The sequence below is a fragment of the Neopelma chrysocephalum genome, unplaced genomic scaffold (genome assembly GCF_003984885.1).
Source record: "Neopelma chrysocephalum unplaced genomic scaffold, ASM398488v2 Primary Assembly neopelma1_65b, whole genome shotgun sequence".
Classification (NCBI taxonomy): Eukaryota; Metazoa; Chordata; class Aves; order Passeriformes; family Pipridae; genus Neopelma; species Neopelma chrysocephalum.
The window spans coordinates 2966592-2987650 of NW_020897723.1; the positions used below are offsets into that span (position 1 = coordinate 2966592).

Below are 21059 nucleotides of genomic sequence, written 5' to 3' on the forward strand. Positions count from 1 at the left end.
TTGGGTTTGGGGCTGTGCTTCAATCCCAAAGGAAGGCAGGGCAGCAGCTGGGCCGAGCCCCGGGGAAGCCGGCGCTGACCCCGCTGCATTATTGATGGTGCCGGGCTCTGGCATCGTGTGTCACGGGGCTGGGCTGGGGGTGGGCTCTGGAGCAGCTCCAGCTCAGCACCTCGGGAATGGAGCTTGGGACATGTGGCAGCTGGAGAAGCTTTGGCTTGGGATGAGCAGCGTGTGCTGGGCATCACCACAGCACTTGGAGGAGGTGCTGGCGGGGATCTGAGCCTTGTCCTGCTGGATACAATCCAGATCCAAGGCGAGACACTCACCCACGGGGTTGTGAGGTGAATGAACCAGTGTGTTGCTTGGCAGGGTCAGCCCTGGCTTCCCACCCCGCAGGTCCCGCACGCTCGCATCCTCCCGGTGCTGTGGGAAGGGGTTTTGGATGCAAAGCACTTCCTTTTGTGCGGACTGTGGCTGTGTCCCATCCCCCAAACGCTCTGGAGCGGTGGGTGGGCTGTGGGGATGGGATGGGGCTGAGCGGGCGTCCCCGGGCAGGCTCAGTGAGGGCAGCGGGTCCGGAGAAGGGGCTGCTCTGGGGGTTATTTTCGTGCCGGGGCAGCGCAGGAAGCCCCTCCCGGGGAGGAGAGCATCCACCCCGCGGCAGAAACTTCCTCCGCCGGGATATTTTTAGTGAAACACAAAGCGGGTGGGAGGCGAGAGGCAGATTAGCATCGGGAGGAGCTGTGCCCTGCCAAGAGCCTTTGTTCCCGGAGCCACACGCTCCCAAGGGACACCCGGTCCTTTGAGGGGCAGTGGGGTCACCCCCGGGACCCCCTGATCCCTGGGAGGGAGCAGGAGTGGCTGGGATGTTAATCCCAACCCGGCTGCAGGCAGGGATGCTGCTGACACCGGGAGATGCTGCGTGTGGTCCAGCCGGTGCTGATCCCTTCTGCATCCCCGAGTAATCAAAAACTTTCCCTCGAAACGATTGGAAAACTGATATTAAGTGGGAGCTGTTGGAAGTGCAGCTCACTCCGGCCCCCTCTGCCCGCAGGGATTGGCTCCAGCAGCCTTGTTCAGTAACAGCCCCGCTCACGAGTGGGCTCCTCGCCAGCTGTCGATGGTTCTGTTCAATAGGAGGACTATTAAACGGTTTCAAATAAATTAAAAATCTTCTGGCAGCGCCAGGGCCTTCCTTGTGTGCCCTGGCAGCTGCACAGAGCCCCTGCTGTGCCTCCCCTCCATCCCTTGGAGCTTCTCCAGCCTGGTCGGGCTCGTGGTCTTGTCATGGTGGAGGAAAAAACCTTAAAACAATATTGGGTTTGGGTTTTCTTTTTGGATTCCCTCTTTATTCCCAAGGCCCAAGTGCGTTGTGGAGGAGGGGACACGCTGCACGTTCCCAGCTGTTTAGCCAGGGCTGTCCCAGTGCTGCTGTGCAGCGTGGCTGGATAAATCATCTCCAGGAGTTTGATCCCAGACCCGGTGGTGCCGCAGGTCTGGGTGAATCCCACCTGCTCCTGCCCAGCCCCTGGATGTGGGGCTGCTCCCACCTGGATAAAAGGTGCTGGAGTTTCGGTGTTGCTTGTGGAGAATGGAAACACAGGGAGTAAAGTGTGCTGGAGGGGACCAGAGCTTCCAGCTGCTGACCAGGTACACCTGACTTCCAAACAAGGTTTTAAAGAGCTCCTTTTAATCCGTGAAACACCATCTGCCCACAGCCCTGACATGTGGCATCACCTTTGTGAGCCTCATTCCTGCCCTCTGGGAGACCAAGGCTGTGAGGTGGAAGGATGTGCCCAGCACTATGAAGAGCTCACAGTGGAAATGAAGGTCTGTTTTCAGCTGGTTTTGTCTCTCAGACCTTGGCTCTGTCTCTAGATATGGAGATTTTACAGGCAGTGGTGTTGGCAGACCCCAGGTTGGGATATGAGAGAGGAAAAAGTCAAACTTGTAATCAGTAAAGGGTTTTTCCAGATCCACAGGTTTATTCCTTTAAATAAGGAATTAAACCCCAAGTTGTTGACATAATTATTTCTGGCAAGATCCATATTGTAATTTAATTTCATTACAGCTTTTGCCTGGCCCCCTGAGTGTTTTGGTTCCGTTGCTGTGCTCAGGCCATATCCAGACGTGGAGCTGGGTTTTGTTGGCTCAGTGTCTCTCTTTTCCCACTAAAGTTTTGCAAGAGTTTGTTTCCAGGTACAATAAGCTGGTGGTGGATGTTTGGTAGTGGTGAGTGTGTGAAAGCCAAAGGGAAAAGTAGCTTTGTGAGCAAGGGGAAGGTAAGAAAGACTGTTCCCTGTAGGTGCTGCTGCTGAAGAAGTGTGAGGGGCTGCTCTGTGGGCATAGAATCCTGGAATGGTTTGGGTTGGAAAGGACCTTAAAGCCCATCCAGTGCCACCCCCTGCCATGGGCAGGGACACCTTCCACTAGCCCAGGTTGCTCCAAGCCCTGTCCAACCTGGCCTTGGACACTTGCAGGGATGGGGCAGCCACAGCTTCTCTGGGCAACCTGTGCCAGGGCCTCCCCACACTCACAGAGAAGAATTCCTTCTCAATATCCCATCTATCCCTGCCCTCTGGCAGTGGGAAGCCATTCCCCCTTGTCCTGTCTCTCCATCCCTTGTCCCATGTCCCTCTCCAGCTCTCCTGGAGCCCCTTTAGGCCCTGGAAGGGGCTCTCAGGTCTCCCTGGAGCCTTCCCTTCTCCAGGCTGCACAAGTTGGATTGCCTGGCAGTGGGTTTTCCCTTTGGAGAGTCTCCAGCTGTCCCATGTGCTGCCAGGGATGTTTGAGGAAGGAGTAGGACGGGGATCAGCAGTGAGTGGGTGTCCCAGTGCCATCCTGGGCCCCTCCATCACCATCTGCTGGAAGTGGGGTCGCTGCCTCCACAGCCAGAGCCCCGCTGCTCACCCGGCACCGTGTGATTGAACCCTCTTATGGAATTACAGGGGCTAATCCCGTTAAAGACACGAGCAGCACAAAAGGTGGTGGGAGGGCTAATCCCTCTGCTCCAGCCTTGGCGGGCTGAGCTCCCGCCCCCCCGGGAATGCTGCCGTACCTCCGGCTGGACCGGCATTCCCTGGGGAATGATGCTCTGCCCTGGGGCAGGGCTCCAGGGGCTCTTCCCAGCTCCTCACAGCTCCTGCCTCACCACGGCCAGCACAGGGCTGGCTCTCACTCGTGCCGGGCTTGCCGTCCCTCACGAGCAGCCAGAGGCCACCCCAGGTAAATCAGTTAATTCTGGCCTTGGGGTTGTTCATGGTTAGCAGGATTTAATTAAGACAAGCCCTAATTAGTTCTAAGCGGGTGAGTAGTCAGTCGGCTTTGCCTGGAAGAGTTCCCTGCTCTTGTCTGGCAGCTGTGAACAAGCACAGGGCTCTGCTGGTGTTGTGGGCTGGAACGGGGTACGTGGGAGACCCTGTGTCATGTTGGAATGTGGGCATAAAAATCACCTTGGAGCAGCTGATGGGGTTTTGCCGGGTGCCCAAATCCATGTTTTGGTTTTGCAAGCGCCGTTCTGGGACTGTTCCTGCTTTCCCATGGCTTTCTGCCCCCCATCAGCCCTTCCCGTGGGCATGGATGGCCCCGAGCTCACAGCTGGCACCGGGCTGTGCCCGGCACCACACACCCAGCCCGGGTTTATCAGCCGGAGCAGGCGGAGCCCGGCGCTGCCTCCGGGGTTATCGCGGGAGATCCTCCCCAGGACACACCGTGTCCCCCAAACCCCCTTATCTGCCCCAGCCCTCCTGGGCTGGAGATAAGCACCAGCCCCTCTCCCTGGAGCAGCAGCTGGAGTGTGCTGGGCTCCTGGGCAAGGGGCATCTTCTGTGGCCGCCTCGTTTTTAAGGAGCTGGGTTGGAAACGTGTCATTTTGGGAGCTGAGCGTCACGGTGGGATGAGCCCTGGTGTTCCCTGGATTGCGTCAGGCCTCGGTTTGGTCCCGTGTTTCCCAGCAGCGTTGTGCAATGGGGGCTGTGGCAGCAGGGTTTGAGTTTTGGAGGGGGAGGTTGAGGAGAGCCCCAGCAGAGCCAGAGGCTTTGGGTGCTGTGTCCAGGTCAGCAGATTTTGTGCAAAGGCTTTGGCTTGTGGGTTTTTGGGAAAAGGGAGTAGTTTGTGTGTCAGGCTGAGGGCTGGGACCGAGGCTCCTCGCCTCTCCTGCTTTTTTGGAAAATTGCACCCCTGGATGTTTTATTGCAGGATTTCTAAAGACAAAAGGCCTTACATTTGGTTGACCCTGAGCACGGGTGCCACAGTACTGGCTTTGCTTTCGGTGCAAGGAATGCAGAGGATGTTTGGAGCCCTCCCCCTGCCCCATTTCCTCCAGCGAGCTGTGCTGCCCAGCCAAGACAAATATTGGGAGTAAACTATTGAACTTCCCTGGTCCCAGCACTCACAGAGCAGCGCCTGTTCTCCCCCCTCCTGGGCAGGGGCCGGGCTGAGGGGGTGCAGATGTGTCCTGCTCCTGCCCCGTGCCCACTGCTCCCCTCGCCCCAAGGTGGGCTCGGTGGCAGAGCAGGAGGAGAGAACCAGCCCCAGAGGGACAGTAGGATGGCTTGTGCCATCCTTCCCACCCTGCACGGGCCTTATTGGGCTCTGCAAGGCTGAGTGTAGCACCCATGACCTCTTCCTCCAGGGTGGAGGGGACCAGGAGCCGTGTCCTCGCTGGCCCGTGGTGCAGAGGTTTTCCCCATTCCATGTTAGATGTCTTGACTAACAGCCAGCTTTCTGCAGGGCAGTGGGATTGCACCCCATCCCCAAAAATCAGGCTTTTAGGGCAGGTTCTCCATGGGTCCTGGTGGGCTCTGGGGTTGGGTACCTGGTCCTGTGATGGTGCCCCCAAGTCCCACAGCCTTGGCACGGGTGAAAGCCGGGACTTCAGAGCCTGAGCAGCCTCAGCCCTTGGGAAAACACCTTTCCTTCCCTGTGAGCCCCACCTGTAACAGGGTGCAGAGTGTTCTCAGGGGTGGGAGGGTGCTCCCCACGGTGCCCAGTGCCTGGTATGAGCCCCCACCACTTCTGGGGGGGGTTCCCCTCGGCATCCCCGGTGCCCAGCGAGTGCCGTGGGAGCACAAAGCTGTAGGACTGGATTCCTGCTTGTGACCGGGGTCACTGAAGGCAAGGAATGGGGCCAGCACGAGTGAGTGTTTGGTGATTGCTCAAGGCTTGGCCTGGAGGCAGCAGGGGAGTCCAAAGGGCAGGTGGTGGTGCCCGGCTCGGGCACAGCCCCCAGCTGGCAGCGATGGGGAACTCGGATGTGGGCTCTGCCCTGTGCTGGAGGCTCCATCTGGGATCCATCACCTGTCCTTGGAGCAGTGCTGAGGACGTGGGCACATGCTGTTGTGTCTGTGTTTTGGGGTGTTGTGGAGCTGGACAGGGGATGTGAGCTCTGTGCTTGCAGCACAGCCCCTGTGGAGGGAGGGAGCTCTGTGGGATCAGGGAAGCTCATTCCCAGCATCTCCCTTCCCATTGTCCATAGCAATCCCTCTTCTCGCCTGGGGGTTCATGGCGAGCGTGGGAAGGACTTTTCCCCCTGTTCCAGCAGCTTGAACTCTGCACAGTGACCAATGCTCCTTTCCCTCCCACCCACTAGGAAACAGGTCCCTCTGGATCTGATGAGATCCCTTGGAATCCAGAATGGAGATCCCATGTTTCTCCTCCTGGACAATTGCCAGCCTGCCAGGACCCATGCTGCTGCCCCACGTTGTGCTGGAGCTGATCCCTCTGGAGCAGGGGAGCTCGCTGGTATCCCGGCTGCGTGTCCCCTTGGCAGATCCTGCTGGAAAAGTTGTCTCTCTCAACAAAAACACGTGCACGTGGCGGTTTCGGTCTCCTCCAGCCTCCTTCCCTCCTCCCAGTCTCTCCCTGGGCCGGGCCAGCTGCTCCCTGCTCCAGCCAAGCCTGTGCTGCTGTTCCTGGCTCCAGCCCTGCCCGGGGGGAAGAGCGTGGGTGCCTTCGCTGTCTGAGTCTGCTCAAACGCCAGCAAAGAGGGGGGAAAAAATGCTGCTTCCCGCAGCTTGTGGCTGAGAAATTCCCTAGCTGTGGGATTGCCAGGGAATGGCCAGGACAGCTCAGTTGGAGTCAGCACTGCTGGGGGGATCAGCTGGACCCCGCAGAGCTGGACTGGGCTGGGGTTCCCACAGTGGGGATGTGCCCATCGGGGTCTCGCCTGGGGTTGTCCCCACTGGGGACATGTGGGCCCGAGCAGGGCATGGCCTGGCCACAGCCCCTCTCCTGAGAGGCCCCTTTGTGCTCAGGGATTTCTGTAATGCTGCAGTTCAGTGCCCGGGATTTGGGAGGGGGGCAAATCCAGGCTTACCCCTCGCCTTAGGGCAGCAGCAGCAGCAAAGGTCAAGCTGTGGTTTCTTTGGCAGTGGATTGTTTGGAGGTGAAGCCCTGACAGGATCCATGAGGGAGCTGCTGTTCCCATTGCCACCCAGCCTGGCAGGCACTGTCACCTTGGGCTGGACATGGGGCATCCTCCCCACCCTCCACATCCTTCCTGCTCTTGTTTTCTCCTGCCTGGCAGCTTGCTGGGATAACAGCCCTTTGGTTGTGCCTGGGGCACAGCTCTGGCAGGGTGCTGGTACCTGAGGGATTTGCATCCCACAGCACCTGGAAAGGACTGGGGCACGTGGGATTGGGATGACCTGGACACTCTGGTGCAGGGCACAGGGAGGTGCAAACCCCTTCTTGCTGCTGCTGCACTGCCAGGGCGTGGTGAAGGACCTCAGTAATTTTTTGTGACTGATTTTGCACCACCCTGGAAGGGGCTGCGGGTCACTAGTGACCCACACTGTCCCCTCTGCTGTGTCCAGAAGGGCTGCAGGGCTCAGGGTGGGTGTCCTTGGGTTCAGTGGGTCCCTACTGAGGCTCAGGACCCACTGTGGGCATCATCCTTCCCCTCCAGGGCTGGAAGGAGCCATACTGCAGGCATGGGGTTTCCATGGCGTGGTGGATCCCTCTCCTCCTCCTCACAGGGACTGTTGTTGGGCTCGACTGGGGGCAGAGCAGGGACCTGGTGTCACCCTGACCAGCCTGACTTGGTGCTCCCATCCATCACAGCAGCCCCAGCAGGGACTGGAGACTCCCTGAAGTATCCAAATTGCCCCCTCAGCTGCAGCTTGGCCGTGGGTCCTGCAGGGACCCGTGGCTGGACATGTTCCACTGCTAATTGGAATCTCCCTCCTGCTATTCCCACTCGCTCCCTTTGTGCTGCCTGTTGGCAGAGAAAGCAGCAGGGCCCAAAGGCTGGGATGCATCCAAAGGGTGTTGGGTGTGTGTGCAGAGCTCCAGTGCCTGGCAGAGCCCCCCAGGCTGGTGGGAGGGTGCTGGGGGAGCACCGCTGGGAAAACGGCACAAATCTGTGTCTGCTGCCCTTAAAAAAAAATAAACACTTTTTTTCTTATGCTGCTTCTATCACTCAGACCCAGCTGGAGCAATTCAAATAATTGGAGCAATTTGAATAATGGAAGAGATTTTAATAAGCTACAGCAGCCCAGAGCTGTGTTGGGGATGGGCAGGCAAAGTGCCTGGTGCTGCCATGGAGCTGTGACACCGTGGCACAGTCTGTGCCATCACCACCAGGACCCTGCAACACCCCCCTCTCCTCCTCGTGATATTTAAGGTAACTCTGCTGGCTTTAGGCTCTGGAAAAAGCTATTTGGAGGCAGCTCAGCTGTGTTTGTGCCCATCCTCTTCTCTCGGGACAGTGATGACTTTGGACACTCTGCAGTCCCTGTTTGTCCCTGGGGGCACCCAGAACTTTCTCCTGGCTGTAGGGATGTGGAGGTGGCAGCACTCCTGCTTGGGAGATGCTGGGAAGGAGTTTACAGTGAGTGTTGCTGGGCTGTCAGGTCTGCATTGGAGGAATGACACGGGATTTTCCTCCTTTGACCGCTGGTGTCGGAGCCGAAACACCTCGGGAACGGGGTGGGTGCTAATTAGAGTTGTGGCTGTATAAAAATGGAAGCAGGTTGTTTACTGGTCCTGCCTGAGGATTTATTCCTGACCTGGCTGGTGGAAAACCTGTGAATTACCCGCTTTTGCAAGTGCCAGAAGGGTCTCTGGGTGCTGGAACTGCCACCTTTCCCCCCAGTCCCGGCTCTGGCCCTGCAGGGAAGGGGAACATCTGCTTGTGGTTCGGTGGGTCTGGCGTCCCCCCAGCCCCGTCTCCCCCTCCCCCTCCGTTATTTATAGCATTTCACCAACATCTGGAGTTCGAGCCGCCCCGGTGCTGGCTGACTCCGAGCCGGGGGATGGAGCCGGGGATGGAGCCGGGTGAGACGTGTGCGGCCGGAGGGACACGGGGGGAGGGAGGGAGGGAGGGAATGAGCCCCGAGCCCTTCCCAGCAGTGTGGGGGGGGGAGCAGCATCCCGGCATCCCGGTGAGGAGCTGAGGACCGTGTGGAGGGGTTGGGGAGCCCCGGGAGCATCCTTGCTCTGCTTTTCCCAGCAGTGGGGATGGTGGGAGAGCTGCCCTGTCCTCGCCCCACAGCGCAGACCTGGGGGTGCTGTGCCTGCCCCTCGCAGCGCTGATGCCCTCGGTCCCACTCTCCAGATGGGTTTTGAGGCTCCTTTGACATTTGTTGTCAGTTGTGTCCCCCCCCAAAGTGTCACCGAGGGCCCCTGGCCCCAGGGGATGCAGGGCTACAATAGCCCCCTTTCTGGTGCTGCTTTAATGGGAAAACTTGAGTCATTCCTGGGGGAAGGGGAATGAAACCCAGCCCTGCTGGAGCAGGCGGCGGATCCCTGGCACGGCAGGGAATGGAGGCAGCAATCCCGCTCCAGCCGTGGCACCATCCCAAAGCTGCCTGGTTCTCATGGCAAGCAGGGCTGTGGGTGCTGCTGGCAGCCACAGCGGGGGCTCCTGCTTGCTTCTCCCAGCTTTCCTCACCTTTGCAGTGTGGAAGACAGCGGGTTTTCACCTCTGCCCTCCCCAGATCGGGGTGACAAACATCTGCTTGAACTTAAGTGCATCCCTAAATCCGAGCAAAGGCAGCAGCCTTTGAGGTTCCAACAAAACTGTGGTAATAATGCTGGCAGTTAAAGCTTGCCCAAGGCTCGGCTCAGCTCCCAGTATAACCAGTACTGCCAAGGGAGGGTGCCCCTGTCAGAGGGGTGTAAATGGACCTCTTGTTCTGGTGCTGCTGTGGCCCCTGGGCCCCCTTTCCTGGTTCCTTCCAGGCTCCCAGAGTTGTCCCTCGCTCCTCTGCCTGCTGGGGTTTGGATTTGGGTCAGGATCCTGCACTTCTCCTCCACAACCTCTAAAGGTGGCTGTGCATCCCCTCCCATCCCTTAGTGGCCACTGCCTGCGGTGGAGAATCCAAAGTGCAGGGGATGGAGAGGCCCCAGCTGGAGGCAAGACAGTGGGAATGGACTCTGAGGCTCTGAGCAGTGTCCCCTGTCCCCCCAGGAGATCTTGGTGTCCAGAGGTGGCCCCAGGGCAGGACGGGACACTGGTGTCCCCCAGCCCTGGTGGGTTCTGCTGCAGAGGTTTGATTTTCAGGGAGCGAAGGAACCATTTTCTGACCGAAACCACATGGAAAAGGAGAGGAAACGCCACGGGAGCTGACTTAAAAGAAAGTATGTTAGCAATGTGAATTAGGCAGGAATGCTCCTGCCTGGGTTTTCTCCAGCTCTGCCGAGCAGAGGCGGAAAGGTTTGACATGTCGCCGATCCGGAGCCTGGAGTTCATCCAGGTGCAGTTCCTGACAGAGGCAACTGAAGCCTGTTTGGCCGCCCCCAGGAAAGGGCAAAGCCCCTGGGATGGGCGTGGAGGGATGGGCTGGTGCCAGGAGCAGGGTGAGGTGGTCCCAGGCAGGACTGAGCCGATTAGGGCCGAGCCCTGATCCCCGGGGATGATGCTGTGACAGGGTGACCGTCACTCCCAGCACGTGAGCTCGGCTGAGTTTGAGCAAATCCCCGATTCCCTGGGACACCGCGCACTTCCTGGCTGTGCCGAGTGTCCCTTGAGCCTTGGAGGGGGCTCGGGGTGACCCCCCTGTGCTGAGGGGCTCGGCAGCATCGTGGTGGGCCTGCAGGACCCACCAGGATCCCAGGGAGGATGGTACTGACCCGGCCTCGGCCGCTAGATTAGCTCTGTCTGTGTGTGTGTGTGTCTGTGTGTCTGTGTGTTGTCCTCCTCCTCTCCTGGAGGACCCAGGAGAACCAAACCAGGTGTCCACACTGGCACTGGTTTTTATTCCTGGAGTAAAACCCTAAAACGTGGCTTTTCAAGGCATTTTAGCCCGTTGTGGGCACGTGTTTGTGGGGCAGAGGGGCTGGAGATCAGAGGGGCTGGAGATGGTCCTGGGACTTGGCCAGTGCTGTCTCTCAGCATCCTGGGTGTGGAGAGACCTGCGGCTGTTCCTGCAGCTTTTTGGGCTGGTCTTTGAAAAGCCCCTTTCATCCCCATTCCTGCTCACAGCCAGGCTGTGGAGGGATGGTGTGAAGGTGCAGGTTGGTTTTGTGAGCCGGTGACCTTTGTGAAAGCGGTGGGATCAGGACAGGGGGAGCGAGTGGACATCCCTGTCCCAAAACTGGGGCTCGGGGTCAGCCGTGGCAGTGAGAGGGTCTCTGGCACCAGTGACCTCGTGGTGGTGTGTCAGGGAGGGACTTTTGTAGGGGCAGGTGGGTTTGGTTGGGTAACAGAGCTTGGGGGGCTGCTCTGCTGCCCCTCCAAACCCAGGAGGTGGGTTTGTTTCCTTTTGGTGCTGCTGGGGGTGCATTCTGCTTGCCTGGAGGCTGGCATGGCTAATTACTGGCGTGGAAACCCCTCATGGATCGGAACTGGTGACATTTGTGGTGCCAGCTCCAGGTGTCCGAAATGGGAATGGTCCTGGTCACTGCAGGGACCTGCACAAGGTGGCACAAAGCCAGTGCTGTGGCATCCTGGTGAGCCTGGGGGTGTCCCTGGAGGACTCTGGTCAGGGGTGTCTCTGGGGGACCCCAGTGAGCTGGAGGTTGTCCCTGGAAGATCCCCAGGAAGCCACGGGGTGTCCCCAGGTGATCTGGGTGAGCCAAGGGTTGTCCCTGGGGGACCCCAATTCCCAACAGCGGTGCTGGAATCTCTAAGGGAAATAAAAAATCAAATGCTGCAGGAGTTGCCATGAGATTGTGAGAGCTGGCAACACCCAACTAGGGTTTTTTTAATTTTATTTTATTGGAAGTGTTTCATTGTTATTTAATGTCTTGTTTGTGCATTTTTAAATGGACCAGCTTGAACTGTGCTTCCGCAACCATTTTCCTTTTAAAATGCCGATGGTTTGTCTCAAGCAGCAGCTCCAGGGATGGGGTGGCAGTGCAGCTTGTCCAGGCAGTGTTTATCCACACACACCCCTTGGATGGTACAGACAGGGACGCTTGCAGGTGGAGTGTGCCTTGCCATTTCATTCCTCCTTAATCCAGTTTATTAAATTAATGGCCACTGGTAGAATCGGAATTCCTAGGAAAAAAAAATTGCTTCATTTTGCAATTTTTTTTTTTGTTGCAGGCAAATAGACAAAAAATAGAGTTAGTTTTTGTTGCTTTACAGTATCCATGTGAATGTAACTTAATCCAAATTGGCTTTCAAGCCCTTGGCGTGTGAAAGGCAGCGAAGCCTCCTCCAGAGCGGGACCGGAGTGTTTCTGCAGGCGGGTTCCTGGGAAGCCCAGATAACGTGCCGCTGTTCCAGGGAACTGCTTTGTGGCAGGGTTTGGATTTCACAAAGGCCAAATTCCCCCTGGGAGCTTAGGAAATATCTTCCCAGAACACAACCAGGGAAACGCTGGCACGGGTGAAAAAGAAAATAGAGAGCAGAGCTGGCAGGAGAGGCAGCGGCTCCGTGTCGGTGGGGGGGTCTGAGCAGGGGGGAGGCGAGGGGAGTGTCAGCGTTTGCTTAATCCCAGAGAGGGGCTTTGCAGAGCTCAGCTCCAAGACCTGTTTTTTCCAGCAGCCAAGGATTGCGTTAGTCAGGAGGTTTAAGAGCCCGGTGAAAGCCCTGGATCATCTCTGCGGGACGATAAGCAGTTTTGCCTGAGGATTTCTACTCAGAACAGATGCTGAATTGGGATTATTTTATATATATATATATACTTAAAAATAAATATCTTGAATTCAACCCAGTTAAGGACCTCAAATTCAAGATTTTGGGGCGAAAGCAGCACAAGCCCACGTAGGACACGGCACCGGTCACCACCCTCGCAGCCAAAGGGATCCTGCAGTGGAGCTTCTCCCTGTGTGGTTTAATTATTGAGTACCTTGATTTCACTGGTGATCCCAGGGGATCCCCAGAGGCAGAGGGACTGACCCTGGTGTGTCCCCGGGGGATCCCCAGGCTGGGGCAGCACCCACAGTGCAGCGTTTTTGGGGTGATTTTCTCAGTGATTTCTCTCGGCGTTTTCACGCTGCTTCCAGAGCTCTGACCCTGAGAAAACGGAGCAAGAGGAAAACGGTTTAAAAAGGTTTTTTTTAAGCCTGAATAGGCAATCTCAGGTTCATTTTGGTGATCCCAGCCACGTTCCTCTTGGCTTGTGGCACATGCCCCCTCATCCTGCCCCCGAGTGTCCTTTAAGGTCGCGCAAATCCGACCCTCTTGGGCCGGTTGAATCATTTCCTGTTTTCTTCAGTTTTTGAAGAACTCGGAGGCAGGCTGGAAATGTTTGCAGATAGGGTGAACCCGCTGCTCTGGGGCCATGGGAAAAGTCCAGGGGTGTTAAACGTGCGGAGGGAGAGGATGAGGGCGCGGGGCCGCTCCTGGTTTGTGGGGCTGAGGTGCTTGGGAGCCCCATCCTGGTCTGGGTTTTTGCGCTGATAATTTTTCCCCTTTAAGAACTGATCTGGGATTGAGGTGTCAACACCAAGAGCTGGTTTTTAATAAAAATCTCTTGCCAAGTGAGTCTCTGTAAAGTTCCAGAGCAGTTTGCAGTGGGTCTGAGTGTGCCCCATGCCCGTGACGGGTGTTGCTGGTGGTGACCCTCGTGTGTCAGCAGATTTTGGGGAATTTGGTGCTCAGCACCCTCAGGTGGTCAAGGTGCCCCTCCTGTGTTAGAGCAAAGCTATATGGACACAATCCTGAGTGATGTGCTCTAGGGACCTCTGCCTGAGCAGGGAGGTTGGACTTAGATGACCTCCAATGGTCCCTTTCAACCTGAACCATTCTGTGTGTTAGGGCTGATCATCTTGCATCCCTGTTTCTTCCTGGATGCTGGGATTGAGCTGGTCAGGCTGGTACTGAACCCTGATGTACCTCTGTCCCTCCTGGGCATTGAAGCTATGGCCAAAATTGCCCACAGAAGTGGCTGCCCCATCCCTGGAAGTGTCCAAGGCCGGGTTGGAGGGGATCTGGAGCAACCTGGGATAGTGGAAGGTGTCCCTGCCCATGGCAGGGGGTGGAATGAAATGATATTTAAGATCCCTTCCAACTCAAACCACTCTGTGTTTCTATGAAAATTCCATCCCTTAGCACGGGATGTCCCCAGGGGTGACCACTCTGTGTGCCCCTGCTTTGTCCTCCTTTGTAAAATCTCTCCTTGAGGGGATGAAGGAGTTGGGATCAGCCCTGAAGTGACTGAGCCATGAACTTTTGCACAAGCTCAGCCCTCCCGTGCTGGGGGAGCTTGTTGGACTTTGGGGTTCGTCATCCCAGACCCCCCCGCTGGCAATGCCAGTCTCACCAGGATCAAGGGCGTGGTGCTGCCTTAAATAAATAACCGAGGTTAATCCCGGGTCTGGGTGAGCCTGGGCGAAGCAGAACCCGGCCTTGGATCCTCCCTGCCTGGGGCTCGGCCGCTGCCGGGGGTGGTCCCGGCACACGGGTGGGTTTTATCTGGGCTGCTCCTGGTGAAGGAAATGCATTTTTTGTTTTGTTTTAATTTTTCTGGAGAGGTTTTGGACAATTGGTTTTCTAAAATAGGCTCAATGAGAGGAAATTCATTTGTTAACCTGTCCCCGTGCAGGGGACGGGAGGCAGATAGGGCGCTTCCTCCTTTATTCACAAACCAAACCCATCAGTTAACCCCCGTGTCTTGTCCCCCCCCCGCCCCCTCCTCTGTTAATCAGGATTTAAACGGACAGAAGGAGCTGTGCCCACGTCTCTGCCACCTGAAGAAAGGCCCCAATGGCTACGGCTTCAACCTGCACAGCGAGAAGTCCCGGCCGGGGCAGTTCATCCGCTCGGTGGATCCCGACTCTCCGGCTTCCCGAGCGGGGCTGCGGCCCCAGGACCGGCTGGTGGAGGTACCGGGGTGGGACACACGTGGGTGGGAGGAGGGACAGCAGCAGTGATGGGACCCTCGGGAAGCCTGAAGCTGAAACAGACCCCATCTCATGACCTTTTCCACCAGATCCCCCCCAGTATTCCTCTGTGATTCCGGGCTGTAGGATGGGGGTGCCCTGGCAGGGGCTTTGTGCTCCTTCCTCTCGTGCCAAGTGGGCATTTGTGAGCACTGAAGTGTGGGTGGAATCACAGAATAGAATCATGGGATTGTTTAGGCTGGAAAAGTCCCCTAAAACCATCAAGTCCAACCGTTCCCCAGCACTGCCAAGGCCACCACTGCCCCATGTCCCCAGGGTGCTGTGCCATCGAGGGGACTGAGCCACGGCCCTCACTGCTGGTTCAGAGACAGAATGGGATTAGCACTCCTGGAGGAGCGTGATTTGGGAAAACACCCAGACCAAAGCACTTCCCTGCCTTCCAGCCCTGTGAATAATTATTCCCCAGCCAGTGGGAGCTGCTGCCTCTTCCCAGCACCTGAAAGTTTAATGCTGGGAGCAGCGTGGGGCCGGGGCCGGGAGCGGGGCACCGGTGGCAGCGGCTCCTGGCGAGGGGTCGTGTTATTTATTGATGGGCTTGGCCCGGTGCCTGGCACACACAAAGCAGCGTGGGGTGAGCTGGAGAGCTTGGAAACCCAATCCCCTCCCTGCCTGCTCTTTGGGGCTCGGATAAATATTTGATGCCCCCACCAGCCGTGTGCCAGGGAAGGGGGGGAGAGCAGCCCTGAGCCTCCTGGCCCAGCCCAACCAGGGGTGAGCACTGGGCACGGATCGGGGTGACCTGCAGTGGCAGGATGGTGCTGCCAGGGATGGAGTGGGGTTATGGCCCAGCAGCTGAGGTTGGCAGCACCTGGAGCAAGGTGCAAAGCCTGGGAATGGGGTTCCTTCTGATCCCAGCCCTGTGCAGGACCAGGGGGAACCTGGCTGTCCACGAAGGGGAGCCCAAAGTTCAGAACTGGCCCAGCTCAGGCTCTGCAATGCCCTCCTGCCTTGTCCCTTGGCATCCAGGAGCAGCAGCCACCCCCTCTGGGTCCTGCCGAGGCTGTTGGGGCCCTTCCTGTCGGGACAAAGGGTGATTCATTCCCACCAAACAATGCCCCTGAATCACAATTGTCCCCTCGCTGTGGGGAACAATTGGGAGCAGAGGATCATGTTCCCTGTAGGTCCTGACTCGCAGGCAGGGAAGGGAGAGATGAATCCGTGTGGCAGGCACAGGCATTCACCCATCAGTGACACAGAAAATCCATGGATTTCCATCATAAAGGGATGAAGGATGGCTCAGGGATGCCACAGGACAAACCAGTGGCACCCAGCCTGTGCCCGTGCTTGGTTGCACCCCACAATCAGCCTGAGATTCCTGGGGCACATCCAGGGGAAGGCTGGGTTTGACATCACTAAAGAGGGCAGGGAAAGTGTTTTGGTGGGACTGGGGTGGGTGAGGTGGTGGTGGAGCCTGGGGTCTGTGATTCCCAATGAATGTGTTTGGGACACAGGCAGAGACGTGCAGTAACACCGAGGATGCTCTGGGAGAGGCACTGGGGGGTTTAGGAGGCCATGGCTGGCTTGAGAGGGGGAGGGAAAAAAAAGCCCAAAGCCTTCCATCATCCCAACAGAAATTAAAAAAGGAAAAATCCCATCCTTTTGGGAAAGAGGGGGCTGTTCTGGGGGTCTGCAGGGGCACAGGTTTGGGTGCTGATGCTGTGGCTTTGCAGGTGAACGGCATAAACGTGGAAGGCCTGCGGCACTCGGAGGTCGTGTCCCACATCAAATCCAGGGAGAACGAAGCCAGGCTCCTGGTGGTGGACCCCGAAACAGATGAATACTTCAAGAAGCTGGGGGTGACCCCCACGGAGGAGCACACCAAAGGTGAGCCCTTCCTTTCCCAGGGTGGCCCTGTGGCGTTCCCATGACTCACCGTGCCACGGGTGGGATCTCAGGAGCGAGGGAGAGTCACGTTTCCCTTCTGTCTCATCCCTCAGTAGTTTCCTGAGCACCACCCAGCTATTTATAAATAGCGAGAGTACACCCTAATCCAGGCAAAAAACAGTTTGTTACTTTTACATTGTGAATAATTAACTTAGGAACTCGCTGCCATGAAGTGACTGAGGTGTGGTGGGATTCGGGGGGAGCCTCCAAAGCCAGGTTGGGGATGGATGGGGCTCGGAGCAACCTGGTCTAGTGGAAGGTGTCTCTGCCCACGGCAGGGGGTTGGAATGAGAGGGACTCTAAGATCCCTTCCAATCCAGACCATTCCAGGATTTTTTATTATTCTATGAACTGCTGGTCTTTGCTCCAGCGAAGGAACCCGAGGGTGCTTGGACAGCCACGGGGCGAAGCTGCTGTGAGCAGGGGGAAGGGTTTCACCCACTGTGAGCAGGGGGAAGGGTTTCACCCACTGTGAGCAGGGGGAAGGGTTTCACGCCGGGTGATCACGGCAGGGCCGCTGCAGGAAAACTTTTCCTCCTCGCTGCTGAAACCTGGCAGGGAAAAGCTGCCCGGCCGCTCCCAACCTGCCGTGTCCCGGCTGGGAGGGAGCAGGGAGCGCTCCCAGGCTGGCCTGCCCCCCACCCTGGCTCAGCAGGGAGCTCTGTTCCCAGGACAGCTGTTCCTTATCTGCTCCCGGGATGCTCAATGGGCAGATTTGTCCGGAGAAGTGGGTCAGCCGGCGCTGGGAGCGCGCGGGGCGAGCGCGGTGTCAGATGCTCCGCGGGGTCCCAGGAGGAGCCGGGGCTGTCTGCTGGCACCGGCCATAAAGGAGCCCTTGTTCCCAGGGTGGGGATGGAGCCGGAGCCACAGATCTGTTGGGAGGGTGGGTGGGTGCTCCAGCCCCTGCCTTGGCCCTGCAGCACTCGCTGCTGCCTCGGTGAGTTGGGTCTGTCTGGGTGGTGACAAAGTGCTCTGGTAGGTTCTGTTGTTTACAGGGTGAGAGGAAATAATAACTGTACTCTTTAATCGAACCACTTTGGCCTCAAACTGACCATTTCCAAGCCTTACAGCTGATCCTCAGCACCTCAACCTTTAAGCCAATGAGTGGATTTTAAGACCTTTCAGGATTAAGGAAATATGAAAGTATTTCTAGACGTGGCTCGTTTTGAAATTACTTTTTTTTCTTAAAGTCCAGTTCCACTTTAATATCCCTTGTGATTTGAAGCTTGCTTCCTTTTAAATTATTTAAAATTTATCTTCTTATGATACCAGAGGCCTCAACATCACTTCTGCTATGAGCTGACTCTCCTAATGCCCATTGCTCAGAGCTCTGAACATGAGTCCAACATTCAATATGGTTAAATATTTAGGGACCCAAATGCCACAACTGAGGTTTTTCCACCAGCATGCTCTCAAAATGAAGATTTAGGTTTCTTTTTCTAAACACTGCTTTGCCCCAGGAACCCCTGCAGTGAATGTGGCCCCCAGATTGGTCTGTAGGGAAGCATCCCTGCTCAACATAATTCAGTTATTAAATCTCATCACAATTAACACATCTGTTAGTCTGGGACAGATGAGACATGATAATGCCTCTGGGGCTTGATCATTGTGACTGGCAGCTTAAATGCATTAAATGTGCCACAGTGTGGGATATTATTAGTGTAAATCATTGGAAGGGAGCAAATAGAAGTCCAGGGTGCCTGGGGAGTGGGTTGGTGGTGTCACAACAGTGTGTGGCAAACGAGATGCTGATTGTGGTGCAGAATTTTGAGCTGTTTTTTTAAGGTCTTTAATTAAGGAGCTTCTGAAGACAAATTAATAGTGGTCAAAAAAATGGGAGTGTGCTGCAGTTAAGGCTTGTAGAAGGTTACTTGGTCCCCTTTCTAAAAGGTGTTTTCTTCTGGTGAAAACAGGGTGAAATTGGGGGAATTCAGGGGAATCTGCACCAATGTGGCTCCCGAGGGGCAGGGGAGGGTGGAGAGGCTTCTGTGCAGGCAGGGGAACAGCCCAGGACAAAGCCAGGAGACAGGATGAGCTGGTGAGGTGGGCAGGGGAAGGAGGCAGGTGTGGGATGGCAGGTGGGTGATGCTGAGGGGATGCTTTCCTGGGCCCTGAGGATCCCAGGGATGCCAGCTGAGGGTGTTCACTGTGTTTCTTCTGTGTTGTGCAGGGGTGGTTCCTCAGCCCATGACAAACGGATCTGCCCAGACTCAGGTGGGTGCTGCCCTGCCCCGGGATGTGCCGATGGCTGGGGGGAGCTGGGCTGGCTGGGAGTGTTTGGAGTGATCAGGGGGGATCAGGGGTCTTTCCTTGGCTCCCACCTGTGCCAGGCGAGCGTGGTGGGATGACTCTCCAGCCTGGAGAGCAGGGGGATGCTCAGAATGCCCCCAAGGCTCATTTAGCTCAGCTTTACTGCTGCTGGCTGGTTTTAATTGCTCCCCACTACAGCTTTAATTCAGGGGTCAAACAGAGCTGGTTTCAGCCCCGTGCAATCCCCGTGACAGAGGGAGGAGGTGGGTGACATCCTGGTGCTGGCAGGATGCTCTCCTTGGTGTGGGGGATTGTGGGAAATCCAGGGAGATCCTGTGTGTGCTGGACCATCCCCTCCAGGCTCCGTTCCCATCCCTGGAGGGGCCCAACAGAGTAGTGGGGTGTCCATCCCCACCAGGCTGGAGCATTTTTCCACCTGGGTTTTTATTTTTTGTCTAAATCTGTCTTTGCACAAACCAGACTAACATTTTCCTTTCCTCCAGCTGAACGGAGGATCCACATCTTCATCTCACAGTGACCTGCAGAGTCCTGGGAAGGAATCAGAGGTAAAACCCCAAACACTCCCCTTCCCTTTTACACCCTGGTGTAGGTACAAACCTGCCTTGTGGTGCTGTGTATCAACATGTTTTCAGCTTGTTTCCCAGACTTGGGTTCACTTGTATCCACCCAGCAGCCAAAATCCAGAGTTTTCTCTCATCCCCTGCACTGTGGATGAGTGTGGAAGGATAAATCCTTCAGGATGGATACATAACTCTTCTTGTGGCTGATTGAGGGCTTGGGACCCTCGGGGTTCCTTCCTCTCTTTGTCCTGGGGACAGAACAGCTCATGGGGGTCATGTGGCCTCTCCCATCAGCAGCAGATGCTCCTCGAGGGGATGAATTTTGGAAGGGTGTGGTTGTGTCCTGGCTCTGGGAGGACTCTTGTCCCTTGGGGCATCGTGACCTCAGGGAGGAGGTGGCTCTGCCCCAGCTGTCCAGGGTTAAGGGCAGCAAGTTAATTGGCCTCTTGCTGGGCAGTGACTCCTGCCTGAGGAGATTGGAAGGTATGAGATGAAAGGATGTCTGCAGAGTTTGGGATCTTAAGTGCAGTTACACTGGCAAGCTCCAGGACTGGAGGCTGGGAAGCTGGGAGTAGCAGAGCTGGGAGGCTCCAGTGCTGCTGCCAGGACCAAGGCAGGCAAAAATTTGAAAAAGCCAAATTACTTTTAGTTTGGAGCACAGTGAATTTGTCACGGTTTTTAAAGGAGCTGCTCGGGATGGGAGGAGCTGGATTTGGTGACTGGCAGGGCTGGGGGGGTTCCTCTGGAGGAGCCTGGCCCAGCACCTCAGTGAAGGGGCAGAACTTGCTGGACAAGGTGAAGGGGCAACCAAAAGTCAACACAAGGCATAGATTGGTATTCTCAGGTACTATTGATTTAGCAGGTTTTCTTCTCTTAAAATAAGAAGTAGGGGGTTTGTAAAGTGCTCAAAAAATTATCTTTAGCATGAGGTTCTGCTAGAAATAGAGGAATGTCTCCCTGCAGGTGCTCTGTGGGGTCTCTGCTGTGCTGTCCCCTGCCCCAGGACACTTAGGAGCAGGAATCTGACAGCAGCAAGTGCTCACAGGGCCTCTCTGAGCACCCACAGCCCCTGTGGGACACCAGCTGTGGCCGAGCTGTGGCCAAACGCCTGCAGTCTGGCATCTCCATTTCTCTCTGAGCATTAAATAATACATGTCCTGCTCCAGTGGCTGCTGCCGTTGGAAAACCAGGCTGTGTCCCAGTGGTGAGCACAGCCATTCCCCCCCTGGAGTCACCTTTGGGCCATTTCAGGGGTCACTGCACGAGGAGTCAGAGTCCCTGGGGTGGAAAAACTGGAAAACTGGTCCCAGTGCTGGAGCACAGGGGTTCCTCCCACAGTCACTGTTGGGCTGTTTCAGGGCTTGCTGTCCCACCCCTGTGTTAGAAGCCAGAGTCCTGGGGCTGCTTGGGGGGTTGTCTGAGCTCAGTTTGGGTCAGTTTGCTTTTGTTAACAGCCAGAGCTGTTATCTCTCGGTGCTGGTGGAAGGCCCTGCCCGTGGTTATCAGCAGGGTTTGTGCAATCATTATTCTGGAGCTGGGCATGTTGTGGTGGGGCAGCAGTGCCAGCAGGAAAACTTTAAAGTGTTTCCTGGAAACTGAAGGTCTCCACTCTGTGTGTTTGACATGAGTGCAGCCCTGCAGCTCTGGGTGCAGCCTCTGTCCCAAACCCCCCTGGGCACTTCCCCCCTGCCTGGCTCCAGGCAGCAAGCAGGACCTTTGGATTGTGCCCATGATGTGCAGCTGCTGGTGGTGCTTCCCAGGACTGGGGGAGGGTTGAGGGGCTCAGAGACCCCCAACAGGGGAGTCAAAGTGTTTTGGTCAGGACACTGAGGGATGTGGTGATGTGGTGCTGCAGCACCACGAGGGTCAGGATTGGTGGATTGGGGTGTCTGGCACATGGAGTTTCTGCCTGGGGACACGTTGCCACAGTGGCTTTAGGAAGAAAAGTTAAATGTGGGGATTGGTCACAGGTTGGACTCGATGGTCTTGGAGCTCTTTTCCAGCCTCAGTGACTCTGGGATTCTGTGAGATGCCTCTCAGGGGTGGAAC

The 21059-nt window shown here is 56.6% G+C and overlaps 1 protein-coding gene across 1 annotated transcript in view; it reads left to right on the forward strand.

Annotated features, from left to right (window-relative positions):
- SLC9A3R2 (SLC9A3 regulator 2) overlaps positions 1–21059 on the forward strand; it is a 32664-nt gene that overhangs the window by 8932 nt on the left and 2673 nt on the right. Inside the window, exons 3-6 of the mRNA XM_027684092.1 lie at positions 14041–14217; positions 15966–16119; positions 18350–18393; positions 18933–18995. Coding sequence (XP_027539893.1) covers positions 14041–14217; positions 15966–16119; positions 18350–18393; positions 18933–18995 — 438 coding nt within the window. The remainder of the gene's footprint in view (positions 1–14040; positions 14218–15965; positions 16120–18349; positions 18394–18932; positions 18996–21059) is intronic.